We start from the raw sequence: 15,382 nt of genomic DNA on the forward strand, positions 1-15,382 counted from the left end.
CTTTTCCTTATATTCCTATATCACTGTTAGGTTTTCTTAGTAGTGCTTGGATCTTCTGGAAATAGTGTTTTTCTCTTGTAACTTGTCTAATTATACCAGAAAAACATCACTTTATCCCCATACTCTTCTAACTAATAAACTGAGACAAGGATATATAAATGAGAATTCAACTTTTCCTTATATTCCTATATCACTGTTAGGTTTTCTTAGTAGTGCTTGGATCTTCTGGAAATAGTGTTTTTCTCTTATAACTTGTCCAATTATATGAGAAAAACATCACTTTATCCCCATACTCTTCTAACTAATAAACTGAGACAAGGATATATAAATGAGGATTCAACTTTTCCTTATATTCCTATATCACTGTTAGGTTTTCTTAGTAGTGCTTGGATCTTCTGGAAATAGTGTTTTTCTCTTATAACTTGTCCAATTATATGAGAAAAACATCACTTTATCCCTATACTCTTCTAACTAATAAACTGAGACAAGGATATATAAATGAGAATTCAACTTTTCCCCATATTCCTATATCACTGTTGGGTTTTCTTAGTAGTGCTTGGATCTTCTGGAAATAGTGTTTTTCTCTTATAACTTGTCCAATTATATGAGAAAAACATCACTTTATCCCCATACTCTTTTAACTAATAAACTGAGACAAGGATATATAAATGAGGATTCAACTTTTCCTTATATTCCTATATCACTGTTAGGTTTTCTTAGTAGTGCTTGGATCTTCTGGAAATAGTGTTTTTCTCTTGTAACTTGTCTAATTATACCAGAAAAACATCACTTTATCCCCATACTCTTCTAACTAATAAACTGAGACAAGGATATATAAATGAGAATTCAACTTTTCCCCATATTCCTATATCACTGTTGGGTTTTCTTAGTAGTGCTTGGATCTTCTGGAAATAGTGTTTTTCTCTTATAACTTGTCCAATTATATGAGAAAAACATCACTTTATCCCCATACTCTTTTAACTAATAAACTGAGACAAGGATATATAAATGAGGATTCAACTTTTCCTTATATTCCTATATCACTGTTAGGTTTTCTTAGTAGTGCTTGGATCTTCTGGAAATAGTGTTTTTCTCTTGTAACTTGTCTAATTATACCAGAAAAACATCACTTTATCCCCATACTCTTCTAACTAATAAACTGAGACAAGGATATATAAATGAGAATTCAACTTTTCCCCATATTCCTATATCACTGTTGGGTTTTCTTAGTAGTGCTTGGATCTTCTGGAAATAGTGTTTTTCTCTTGTAACTTGTCTAATTATACCAGAAAAACATCACTTTATCCCCATACTCTTCTAACTAATAAACTGAGACAAGGATATATAAATGAGGATTCAACTTTTCCTTATATTCCTATATCACTGTTAGGTTTTCTTAGTAGTGCTTGGATCTTCTGGAAATAGTGTTTTTCTCTTATAACTTGTCCAATTATATGAGAAAAACATCACTTTATCCCTATACTCTTCTAACTAATAAACTGAGACAAGGATATATAAATGAGAATTCAACTTTTCCCCATATTCCTATATCACTGTTGGGTTTTCTTAGTAGTGCTTGGATCTTCTGGAAATAGTGTTTTTCTCTTATAACTTGTCCAATTATATGAGAAAAACATCACTTTATCCCCATACTCTTCTAACTAATAAACTGAGACAAGGATATATAAATGAGGATTCAACTTTTCCTTATATTCCTATATCACTGTTAGGTTTTCTTAGTAGTGCTTGGATCTTCTGGAAATAGTGTTTTTCTCTTGTAACTTGTCTAATTATTCCAGAAAAACATCTTTTTATCCCCATACTCTTCTAATTAATAAACTGAGACAAGGATATATAAATGAGAATTCAACTTTTCCCCATATTCCTATATCACTGTTGGGTTTTCTTAGTAGTGCTTGGATCTTCTGGAAATAGTGTTTTTCTCTTATAACTTGTCCAATTATATGAGAAAAACATCACTTTATCCCTATACTCTTCTAACTAATAAACTGAGACAAGGATATTTAAATGAGAATTCAACTTTTCCCCATATTCCTATATCACTGTTGGGTTTTCTTAGTAGTGCTTGGATCTTCTGGAAATAGTGTTTTTCTCTTGTAACTTGTCCAATTATACGAGAAAAACATCACTTTATCCCCATACTCTTCTAACTAATAAACTGAGACAAGGATATATAAATGAGGATTCAACTTTTCCCCATATTCCTATATCACTGTTGGGTTTTTTTAGTAGTACTTGGATCTTCTGGAAATAGTGTTTTTCTCTTGTAACTTGTCCAATTATATGGGAAAAACATCACTTTATCCCTATACTCTTCTAACTAATAAACTGAGACAAGGATATATAAATGAGAATTCAACTTTTCCCCAGATTCCTATATCACTGTTGGGTTTTCTTAGTAGTGCTTGGATCTTCTGGAAATAGTGTTTTTCTCTTATAATTTGTTCAATTATACGAGAAAAACATCACTTTATCCCCATACTCTTCTAACTAATAAACTGAGACAAGGATATATAAATGAGAATTCAACTTTTCTCCATATTCCTATATCACTGTTGAGTTTTCTTAGTAGTGCTTGGATTTTCTGGAAATAGTGTTTTTCTTTTATAACTTGCCCAATTATATGAGAAAAACATTACTTTATCCCCATACTCTTCTAACTAATAAACTGAGACAAGGATATTTAAATGAGAATTCAACTTTTCCCCATATTCCTATATCACTGTTGGGTTTTCTTAGTAGTGCTTGGATCTTCTGGAAATAGTGTTTTTCTCTTATAATTTGTTCAATTATACGAGAAAAACATCACTTTATCCCCATACTCTTCTAACTAATAAACTGAGACAAGGATATATAAATGAGAATTCAACTTTTCCCCATATTCCTATATCACTGTTGGGTTTTCTTAGTAGTGCTTGGATCTTCTGGAAATAGTGTTTTTCTCTTGTAACTTGTCCAATTATACGAGAAAAACATCACTTTATCCCCATACTCTTCTAACTAATAAACTGAGACAAGGATATATAAATGAGGATTCAACTTTTCCCCATATTCCTATATCACTGTTGGGTTTTTTTAGTAGTACTTGGATCTTCTGGAAATAGTGTTTTTCTCTTGTAACTTGTCCAATTATATGGGAAAAACATCACTTTATCCCTATACTCTTCTAACTAATAAACTGAGACAAGGATATATAAATGAGAATTCAACTTTTCCCCAGATTCCTATATCACTGTTGGGTTTTCTTAGTAGTGCTTGGATCTTCTGGAAATAGTGTTTTTCTCTTGTAACTTGTCCAATTATACGAGAAAAACATTACTTTATTCCCATACTCTTCTAACTAATAAACTGAGACAAGGATATATAAATGAGGATTCAACTTTTCCCCATATTCCTATATCACTGTTGGGTTTTTTTAGTAGTACTTGGATCTTCTGGAAATAGTGTTTTTCTCTTGTAACTTGTCCAATTATATGGGAAAAACATCACTTTATCCCTATACTCTTCTAACTAATAAACTGAGACAAGGATATATAAATGAGGATTCAACTTTTCCTTATATTCCTATATCACTGTTAGGTTTTCTTAGTAGTGCTTGAATCTTCTGGAAATAGTGTTTTTCTCTTATAACTTGTCCAATTATATGAGAAAAACATCACTTTATCCCTATACTCTTCTAACTAATAAACTGAGACAAGGATATATAAATGAGAATTCAACTTTTCCCCATATTCCTATATCACTGTTGGGTTTTCTTAGTAGTGCTTGGATCTTCTGGAAATAGTGTTTTTCTCGTGTAACTTGTCCAATTATACGAGAAAAGCATCACTTTATCCCTATACTCTTCTAACTAATAAACTGAGACAAGGATATATAAATGAGAATTCAACTTTTCCCCATATTCCTATATCACTGTTGGGTTTTCTTAGTAGTGCTTGGATCTTCTGGAAATAGTGTTTTTCTCTTATAACTTGTCCAATTATATGAGAAAAACATCACTTTATCCCCATACTCTTCTAACTAATAAACTGAGACAAGGATATATAAATGAGTCCTCATTGAATTGTCTCAGAACGTCATTAAGTAGTATTTATAAGAAACTAGATTGACAGTCATTACAAAGAAATTTCAAAGTACACTGGCATTTGAGTTCTACTACTATAAACGTCAACTGAAATTGTGAATAACTTTTAAAAGAGTGATTTTATGTAAAAATTTTAAGAGACTTTTTTTGTAGAGCATTAAATTCCCCTTTAAAATCTGCATTGTTTTTTTCTCTATGTTCATTTGTTAATTAGTTACAAAATTAGAATTTGTATCATTTTACTATCATCATCTTGTAACTATGCCAAAATGCGTAATATATTGATAATGTAGACTAAATTAAGCAAACTAAGGTCACACTAAATTTCCTATTAATAGTAATATAGACGTACGAATCCAACAAGCCGAACTTGAATACCAACTAGGGCGTGAAGAACTGAACCTACTCACCCTTCTGGAAGAGACTAGGGCCCTTCAATTGTGCATTGAAGAGTCTAATAAGTCCTCAGCAGAAAATAACACATTGTACAGGTAAATTCTTTAGGTATTTATTAAATAATCACACAATAAATTTGCATTATAGTTGTATAGATGGATCGTCACCTGGATATGTGATATTACATGCAATAGCAACGGACTATGACCCGCAAAGTCCGAAATTCGGTGCGGGACAAAAGGACAATAGGCCCGGACTGTGGATCGATTGGGCTTTAGACGAAACCGGACTATTAAAGGGAGATAGGTAAGAATTGTATGTCAAAGAGCCTTTTGTTTTTTACACAAAGACGAGAACGTTTTACCATGAACAAAATAACGCTTTTACATCTAATTACGATGCAATTTTACGTAATTATTATTACGTTCCCAAAAGAATCTAATTTGAATGTGAAGCGTTACAACAAGCAGTATTGTCTTAGTTGCCCAAATTTTTTTTACGGCTAATTTTAACAATAATGGGAGCGCAATTGTTGTTATTTAAGTCGCCTTTTACAAACCATTTGTTGCCTTGAAATCGATTAAAATGTATGGAAAGTATTTTTTTTTAAGAAATTTATTTTTCCCGCTAGTAAGCGAATTTAAATTTCCCGCTTAACTGGAAGCTACTTTGTTAAACCAGGAACTCTACTGTGAAAACCATCTTGGATCTATGACGTTATAAGTTATTAAAAAATTTGCTTTGATAGTAAGATGATGAATGAGTTTAGTTGTATAATTTAGCGGAGACTATATTAACGTATGGATGCCTAACATTGAATAACGAAAAAAATTAAGAACAATTTCCGAAATCGGTACAATGTATAGGGATAGTTATGCAAGAGACTTAGTTAAAGTGCACCTAAGCTAGGTAAAACTAGTATATAAGGAGATTCTGAAAGGAACAAGACCCCTGGAAAATGAACACCTGTTTTGACCCTTTAATAATGAAAGAGTTAATTTTTTTTATTATTAAAATTATATTTTTATATTAACCTCCCAAGATGTACTTGCATAATGATAGTGATCCAATAAAAAGAATGGGTTTATTTAGAGCTCTCGTTGATGGTATACTATTGCAAGGTATACCTAAAAATTGAGGTTAGCACTGATCAAAAACTAAGAGCAAATCTATGAAACATTAAAATCAATTAAAATTGATTTTGTAATGTTAATTTTTGACTTGTGATCAATTTTCTACCGAGGACTACTCTGCAGGGATCTTCTATAACATTGTAAAAAATTACAAATCAATTTTAATTATCTTAGAAGTTATATGGAAAGTTTCCAATTTATTCTAAAAACATCAAATCTGGTGGGTACCTACTGACTATTGGCAGGCAAAAGTGATTGTAACAAAAATGGTTCATATATTAAATTATTCCTTAGAAAAGGGTTTTCATTTTAATCATTTAAATACCTCAAAAAGTTCATTAAATACTTTTATGTTGTATATTAAAAAACTTTTCCCCTAAAGCCAATTTTTAACCTAAGAACATACTATTTACATATAAATAATCCTCTAAGTATTCTCTATAATATTCTAAAGAAATTGTATAAATATTTAAAATATCTTAGAAATTATATGAAAAAGTATTCAAAGAGAATAAAAGATTTTTTTTTTTAATTTCAATTGAACGAGCTCAAATCTATTGGCAAGCAAAACTAGTTGTAACTCAGAAATCATTAGACCTACAAAAATGCTTCATACATGAAATTATTCTATAGAAAACGCTTTTCCTTCTAGTAAAGACTTTATACCTCAAAAAGTTTTCAAGTAAACCTTAAAAAACTTGCCAGTTTTTAACCCAGAAACAATTTTTTTTACAAAAAATTAATCTGCTGAATCCTTTTCATAATATTTTAAAGGAATTATAAAAATATCTTGAATATCTTGGAAGTTATAGGGAAAAATGTCCAAGGATAATAGAAAAATTTAAATTTGAGTATTGGCAGTCAAAAATGGTTGTAACTCAGAAAGTATTTGACCTACAAAAATCATTCATATACGAAATTATTTCTTGGGAAACTCTTTTTCTTTGAGTAAAAACTTCATTTAAGTGCCTCAAAAAGTATTCAAGTAATCCTTAAAAAAAACTGGAAAATTGAGTAAAAAAATTGGCCTCTAACTAAAATTGTTTTACCTAAGCCAGTTTTTAACCTAGAAATATTTTTTTGTAAAAAAATCAATCTGCTAAATCCTTTTCATAATATTTTAAAAGAATTATAAAAATATCTTGGATATCTTGGAAGTTATAGGGAAAAGTGTCCAAGAATAATATAAAAATTTAATTTTCCAATTTAATCCAAAAACTTCTGATCTGGTGAAAACTGAGTATTGGCAGTCAAAACTGATTGTAACACAGAAAGTATTTGACCTACAAAAATCGTTTATATATGAAATTATTTCTTGGGAAACTCTTTTTTCTTGTGTAAAAACTTCATTTAAGTACCTCAAAAAGTATTCAAGTAATCCTTAAAAAAAACTGGAAACTTGAGTAAAAAAATTGGCCTCTAACTAAAATTGTTTTACCTAAGCAAGTTTTTAACCTAGAAATATTTTTTTGTAAAAAAATCAATCTACTGAATCGTTTTCATAATATTTTAAAAGAATTATAAAAGTATCTTAGATATCTTGGAAGTTATAGGGAAAAGTGTCGAAGGATAATGCAAAAATTCAAATTTTTTAATTTTATCCAAAAACTTGTGATCTGGTGAAAACTTAGTATCGGCAGTCAAAAATGGTTGTAACACAGAAAGTATTTGACCTACAAAAATCATTCATATACGAAATTATTTCTTGGGAAACTGTTTTTCTTTGAGTGAAAACTTCATTTAAGTACCTTATAAAGTTTTCAAGTAATCCTTAAGAAACTGGAAAATTGAGTAAAAAAATTGGCCTCTAACTAAAATTGTTTTACCTAAGCCAGTTTTTAACCTCAAAAAAATTTTTTTACAAAAAATTAATCTGCTGAATCCTTTTCATAACATTTTAAAGGAATTATAAAAATATCTTGAATATCTTGGAAGTTATAGGGAAAAATGTCCAAGGATAATAGAAAAATTTAAATTTGAGTATTGGCAGTCAAAAATGGTTGTAACTCAGAAAGTATTTGACCTACAAAAATCATTTATATACGAAATTATTTCTTGGGAAACTCTTTTTCTTTGAGTAAAAACTTTATTTAAGTGCCTCAAAAAGTATTCAAGTAATCCTTAAAAAAAACTGGAAAATTGAGTAAAAAAATTGGCCTCTAACTAAAATTGTTATACCTAAGCCAATTTTTAACCTAGAAATATTTTTTTGTAAAAAAATCAATCTACTGAATCCTTTTCATAATATTTTAAAAAAATTATAAAAGTATCTTAGATATCTTGGAAGTTATAGGGAAAAGTGTCCAAGGATAATGCAAAAATTCAAATTTTTTAATTTTATCCAAAAACTTGTGATCTGGTGAAAACTTAGTATCGGCAGTCAAAAATGGTTGTAACACAGAAAATATTTGACCTACAAAAATCATTCATATACGAAATTATTTCTTGGGAAACTGTTTTTCTTTGAGTGAAAACTTCATTTAAGTACCTTATAAAGTTTTCAAATAATCCTTAAGAAACTGGAAAATTGAGTAAAAAAATTGGCCTCTAACTAAAATTGTTTTACCTAAGCCAGTTTTTAACCTCAAAAAAATTTTTTTACAAAAAATTAATCTACTGAATCCTTTTCATATTATTTTAAAGGAATTATAAAAATATCTTGGATATCTTGGAAGTTATAGGGAAAAATGTCCAAGGATAATAGAAAAATTTAAATTTGAGTATTGGCAGTCAAAAATGGTTGTAACTCAGAAAGTATTTGACCTACAAAAATCATTTATATACGAAATTATTTCTTGGGAAACTCTTTTTCTTTGAGTAAAAACTTCATTTAAGTGCCTCAAAATGTATTCAAGTAATCCTTAAAAAAACTGGAAAATTGAGTAAAAAAATTTGCCTCTAACTAAAATTGTTTTACCTAAGCCAGTTTTTAACCTAGAAATATTTTTTTGTAAAAAAATCAATCTACTGAATCCTTTTCATAATATTTTAAAAAAATTATAAAAGTATCTTAGATATCTTGGAAGTTATAGGGAAAAGTGTCCAAGGATAATGCAAAAATTCAAATTTTTTAATTTTATCCAAAAACTTGTGATCTGGTGAAAACTTAGTATCGGCAGTCAAAAATGGTTGTAACTCAGAAAGTATTTAACCTACAAAAATCGTTTATATACGAAATTATTTCTTGGGAAACTGTTTTTCTTTGAGTGAAAACTTCATTTAAGTACCTTATAAAGTTTTCAAGTAATCCTTAAGAAACTGGAAAATTGAGTAAAAAAATTGGCCTCTAACTAAAATTGTTTTACCTAAGCCAGTTTTTAACCTCAAAAAAATTTTTTTACAAAAAATTAATCTGCTGAATCCTTTTCATAATATTTTAAAGGAATTATAAAAATATCTTGGATATCTTGGAAGTTATAAGGAAAAATGTCCAAGGATAATAGAAAAATTTAAATTTGAGTATTGGCAGTCAAAAATGGTTGTAGCTCAGAAAGTATTTGACCTACAAAAATCATTCATATACGAAATTATTTCTTGGGAAACTGTTTTTCTTTGAGTAAAAATTTTATTTAAGTACCTCAAAAAGTTTTCCAGTAAAACCTTATTAAACTGGCAACTTAAATGCAAAAATTACCCTCTAACTAGAACTCTTGTAGTTAGGCCAATTTTTTACCTAAGAACGAACTTTTTACACTTTAGTAATCTACTAAGTACCCCCCATATTATTTTATAAGAATTATACAAATACCTCAAATATTTTGAAAGTTATAGAAAAAAGTATTCAAGGATAATTTAAAAATTAAAATTTTTAAATTCAATACAACAAATTTAAATCTGATGGGTATCGAGTCTTGGCAGGCAAAACTGGTTGTAACTCAGAAAGCATTGGACCTACAATAATGGTTTATATAGGAAATGATTCTTTGGAGAACGCTTTCTCTTTAAGTAACAATTTATTTTAAATACCTTTAAAAGTTGTCAAGTAATTCTTAAAAAACTATGAATTTAAGTAAAAAAAATTAACCTCTAATAAGAACTTTACTAGTTAAGCTAATTTTTAACCTAGAATAATAGGACAAAATTGAATTTCAAAGATGCACTCAATATTATGAAATATTTATAACACTAGACGTAAAGAGAGTAAACATCTTTTTTTATTCACCATTAGACTGATCGAAGTCAATGGCAAAATAGTCTTGACTAAAACAAGGGACGATCTCACAAGACTACTTGCCGCAGCCCCAGATCCGGCCCAACTAGTCGTACTGCGCCCCCTAGCTGAGAATTTCAACGATTCCTCTTCATCCAAAAGTCCCTCAGTCCAAGAGATCATCAACCTGAGGTCAGAATTGAAACATCTCCAAGACCTCAACGAAGACTCCCAGAGAGTCAAGGACGAACTGAAAAGCGATAACATCAGACTGACCCATCGGATTTCTTATCTGGAAGAGCAGGTTTTAATTAAACGTAAAAGATTCATTAAAGTCAATACTGATTTCCTATTGTGTTGTAGGTCTCGGAACTCTTGGGCAAGAAACCCGAACTAGAACCTCGCGTCACCTCACCCCCGATCCCGTTAATCTCAAAGTCCAACCAGAACGTCACCAACATCAACATAACCTCACAACACTCGCCGGTGTCCACTCATTCCAGTCATAGTGGTGAGGTCCAGTTGTTCCAGAAGGGACCCCAAGTCACTACACTGGTGACCACAGAGAAGGAGGGAATTGCCTCGATAAGGTCTAGAAGTAGCATGTCGAATGTGTCCAATACTCTTATAGCACCCAGTCCAGAGTACCATAAGCACAGGCATAAGTCGAACGGTATGAGGAACGGTGCGGTCAGAGAGGGTTATGAGGTGGAGAAAATGCCTGGATTAGGTTGGTTTAATTGTGATTTAAATTATATTAATATAATAATTGCTACATATAAGTTACAGTCTATTAATATTATGGATATAAAATGCTAAAATTTTTTTAATAAAGTGAAAAACTAAAAAAGCAAAATTAATAATATAAGATTTAAAACTATACCTAAAATAAAAGCACAAAGCAGAATATAAATAAAAATTTAAAAGTGGATCCAAACACCCCAAATAATTCATTTCTCTCTGGTAGAATGTTGTTTCTTTATTTATTACATTCAAATTAACTTCACTTAATCTACTGACAAACAGACAAAATTTTGTTTTAGCTGCTTAATATTCAAGTTATTATCACACACAGTTTAGACCTTCTTGCATTTTTGTGATATCTTTTCCCACAACATACAGCATAGTGTCATCTGCAAATAATGCTGAATTACTTCTACTAATTACTTTGACAATATCATTATTGTATGTAAGGAATAGATTTGGGCCCGACACAGTACCTTGGGGATTAATATCTGATAATTTATTTTTTAAATTTGACCACTTGATTTCTATTATTAAAACTAACTATTAAATATTTAAACCAACTTTGAACTTCATATGTCAACTGTCACTTGTCCATCACATTAACATAAAAATCTTAATGCGGTCCTGTCGAAAGCTATCACTTTGACAATTGACAGTTGCCCCGTGTAACTACCATGTGTCAGTCGAGTGACGTTTGTGAAAATGCAGAACCAGACTCTGGTAAATCTACTTAACCTGTGCATATATTACTTATCATGACAGCTGTCATTTTCAAGTAATGGCACGTGATGGTTGACACGCGTTTTATGTTACTTGGTAACATGATGCCAGAAACGGATTAAGATTTAATTTCCGTAAAATAAATTTTTAAATTAAAACCAAGTGGACATAAAATGCGTTTAATTACAATTCTATAAACATAAAAATTGATTGAATTTGTTGCGTTTACATTGATAATTAACGGAGAAATTAGCAAAATTAGAGGTTATGTTAAAAAATTAAATTGTGATCTAAACTGGCAACGTCGAGGTGAGCCTCTACTGTCATTTATATCAGTGCACTGATCTCTCTCTAATTAACTTTTTTGGCTATAAGTATATCTTTGTTCGACACATTGTTTTATTAAATATGTAAGCAAAGTAACCATTGTAATTTCTCGTATAATGAACAAATATTTAATACGTAAAGGCTTAAGAAAAATAATTTACAAATTGTCTGCAATGTGTTGAACAAAGGGAGACTTACGGCCATAATAGTGAATTAGAGAAAGATGAACAATATAAAAATCAGTTGTAGTAACATTACATTTAAGACCCAATTATACGTTAATATTTTATTATATTTTTTTATAATGAGAAAATACATAAAAACGTTTAATTACTATTTAAATTTATTTAAACATTTTGTCGAATAAAGTTAAACTTATGGCTAAAATAGTGCATTAGACAGGAATGGGTAGAAAAACAACCTGACCGATCCTGCATATGCCAACTGCACTTGTCAATCACATCAACACAAAAATCTTAATGCGGTCCTGTACAAACCAATCATATTGACAACTGGCTCACGTGTCAGTCGAGTGACGTTTGTGAAAACACAGAACCGGACTAATTAATAATTATTGATAAATTATTTTTGTTAAGTAAATCTACTTAACTGGTGCATATACAACTTATCATGACAGCTGTCATTTTAAAGTAATAACACGTGACACTTGGTAATATGCCAGAAACGGATTAAGGTTTAATTTTCGTAAAATAAATTTTTAAATTAAAACCAAATGGACATAAAATTCGTTTAATTATAATTCAATAAACATAAAAATGATAAAGATTGTTAGGTTCACATTACGATTGTTTTTAACGGAAAAATTAGCAAATTTAGAGGTTATGTTAAAAAATTGAATTGTGATCTAAACTGGCAACGTCGAGGTGAGCCTCTACTGTCATTTATATCAGTGCATTGATCTCACTCTAATTCACTTTTTTGACAATAAGTACGTCTTTATTCAACACATTGTTTTATTAAATATGTTAGCAAAGTAATCATTGTAATTTCTCGTATAATGAACAAATATTTAATACGTAAAGGCTTAACAAAAATAATTTACAAATTTTCTGGAATGTGTTGAACAAAGAGAGACTTACGGCCATAGTAGTGGATTAGAGAAAGATGGGTAGAAAAAAAAACAGTTTTAGTAACATTTCATTTAAAACCCAATTTCACGGTAATATTTTATTATATTTTTTTTTATAATGAGAAAATACATAAAAACGTTTAATTAAATCACTATTTAAATTTATTTAAACATTGTGTTGAACAAAGTCAAACTTATGGCTAAAATAGTGTATTAGAAGGGGATGGGTAGAAAAACAACTTGACCGATCCTGCATGTGCTAACTGCACTTGTCATTCACATCAACACAAAAATCTTAATGCGGTCCTGTCGACATCAATCATATTAGCAACTGACTCACGTGTCCGTCGAGTGACATTTGGGAAAACACAGAACCGGACTCTGGGAATTATTGATAAATTATTTTTATTAAATAATGCTGTTACTTATCATGACAGCTGTCATTTTGATGTAATTGCATGTGATTTATGTCACTTGGTAACATGATGCCAGAAACGGATTAAGGTTTAATTTTCATAAAATAAATTTTTTAATTAAAACAAAATGGCAATAAAAATCGCTTAATTTAAAATTTGTTTACCAAAATTTAAAAAAAAATAATTGTGATGAAGACGTATTCTATGTCTATAATAAGTAAGGCATACCAGAAAATACTTTCTTTTAGAAAACATCGTCCTTATTATACGCTAATAATATCAGAAAGGCAAAAAGAGAGGCTACTTTTATAACTTTTAATATCTTACCACTGTTTTGTTTAAAGTAGATATGAGGCCACAAGCTTCTTAGTATTTCACATGAAATCCAAAAATTGAGGTCTCAATTGCAACACCTGTGATAAAGAGCTTTGATTCACCTCTAGAAAAAATATCTGTATTAGTTTCTTTACTCAAAAAACATTGATAAACAATCCTCTTTTTTATAGACAAGGTGCCATACAGAAAGCACCATCACCACCACCACCCCAGAGACGAGAAACTGGACTACAGCTCGGAAACCAACTCGAACGGTCCACGTCGTAGAAACATCGAGCATCGATACTCGGCCGACTTCACCAAGACCAACTCGGAAAAGGATTTCCGTAACGGATCTGGAGACCTGGTGGACCAAAGCTACAAGAAAGCCACCAAGATCATCCAGGAACTGACCCGATCCAAAGACAACACCGGGGCAACTTTATACGAAAAACATCGGCAACGTTGCATAACCGCTTCGGAGAAATACAACGCCGACATACTGAAGCATTATAATGCCAGGAAGTCTACTTCGGTGCTAGACTTCCGGTCGGAAGTCCACATCGGCCCGAAGTACTGCGAGTCCAAAAGTGTGGAAGACCTCGATGAGAGTCCTTCAAAAGCCGTGAACAAATTGTACAAAAAAATCCAGAGCTCCAGAAGTGTTAAGTCTTTGGATTTTGATAGCGATTGCAATTCCACTTCAACCAGAAATGGTGGAGGCGGTTACAAGAGCACCGATTATAACTCTGAAGCAGATTATAATCAAGGTAGAAAACATACTTATTACGAGCATAGTAACAGCACTTCAAAACCAAGACCGCCTAAGAAACCTTTAAGGTTATCCTTGCATAAGACTCACAGCATGCAATCCATGATGGATCCAGTAAATGGAAAAGGCAACAGTAGTGAGTCCAGCAGGAAAAGAAACTATAAAGGAAGCCACACCCAAATTGATCCTAATAGGGAGAACAGTAATGACTTCAAGGAGCAAGTTATGTGGAACTGTTATAGGAGAACTCTGGATAATGGGATAGAGCAAGGGACTTGGTGTTAGTTTTTTAAAGATATTATTTAATTGTGCCTATATTGCCGACTTGATTTGTATATATTATAAATGTGGAATAGTTATGGGGTGTTTTCTTGGTTTTGGTGGGAACAGATAGAAAAAAAATTAATTGTTTTAGGTATTATTTGAGATGAAGAAGTTAAAATGTTTATTTTACGAATTTTTGAGGTTGAAATGCGAAATTATGTTGGGTGATTTTTTGAGTTTCTATTGCACTTCTGTATTTAGTAATACCTTCGAATCGTTTGAAAGTCAATTTCTCAATTTAAAAAAAAAATTCTCCACCATGTATCTTAATTGCTTTGAAATAATCAATGAATAATCCTCAATTTATTAAATTTTCACTGAATTTCATTTTCTAGACATCCCGTAAAAAGCCATTAAATGTTTCGTTTACTATATTTATTTAATCGTATAATAAAAAATGTAAATTTTGAGAAAACCATTGATGCTACTAAAAATCCGATTACACTATTATCTAAGTTAGAGAAAAATAACAGGTCATTGGGGTGTAATTTAATTTTTAAGAAATATGGTAAATTTTGAGAGAAATATTGATAGTACCAAAAATTTAATTACACCAAGTTCAGAAAATAGCAAGAAAAGAGAACCATATCGATGGGTTTACTTTTCCACTTTTTTCACAGAGAACCACAGGTTGCACCAAAAAATCTAATTACACTGCAGTCTTAATTAGAAAAATATAAAGTCTATTTATTTATTTATTTGGAGACCATATAGGGATACAACAGGCTACAAGACCAAAATGGTATCCATATAACAGACTTAAAAAAATTAATTTTTAGTTAATTATTTACTTTTATAATTTTTTACTGCTAAATTTCTACATTACTCTCATAAACTTTTTCAAAGGCAATATTTCGTTTTAAAGTATTTTTAACTGTACTAAGTGA

General features: G+C 30.5%; 1 protein-coding gene across 2 annotated transcripts in view; it reads left to right on the forward strand.

The window, feature by feature from the left end:
- LOC126742357 (uncharacterized) overlaps positions 1 to 14,530 on the forward strand; it is a 78,110-nt gene extending 63,580 nt beyond the window's left edge. For both annotated transcript variants that reach the window (XM_050449001.1, XM_050449002.1), the window contains exons 6-10: positions 4,444 to 4,596; positions 4,649 to 4,807; positions 9,803 to 10,088; positions 10,148 to 10,514; positions 13,591 to 14,530. In XM_050449001.1, coding sequence (XP_050304958.1) covers positions 4,444 to 4,596; positions 4,649 to 4,807; positions 9,803 to 10,088; positions 10,148 to 10,514; positions 13,591 to 14,456 — 1,831 coding nt within the window. In that variant the 3' untranslated portion in view covers positions 14,457 to 14,530. The remainder of the gene's footprint in view (positions 1 to 4,443; positions 4,597 to 4,648; positions 4,808 to 9,802; positions 10,089 to 10,147; positions 10,515 to 13,590) is intronic.
- The last annotated feature ends 852 nt before the right edge of the window (positions 14,531 to 15,382 follow it).

Source organism: Anthonomus grandis, chromosome 11 (assembly GCF_022605725.1).
Source record: "Anthonomus grandis grandis chromosome 11, icAntGran1.3, whole genome shotgun sequence".
Lineage (NCBI taxonomy): Eukaryota > Metazoa > Arthropoda > Insecta > Coleoptera > Curculionidae > Anthonomus > Anthonomus grandis.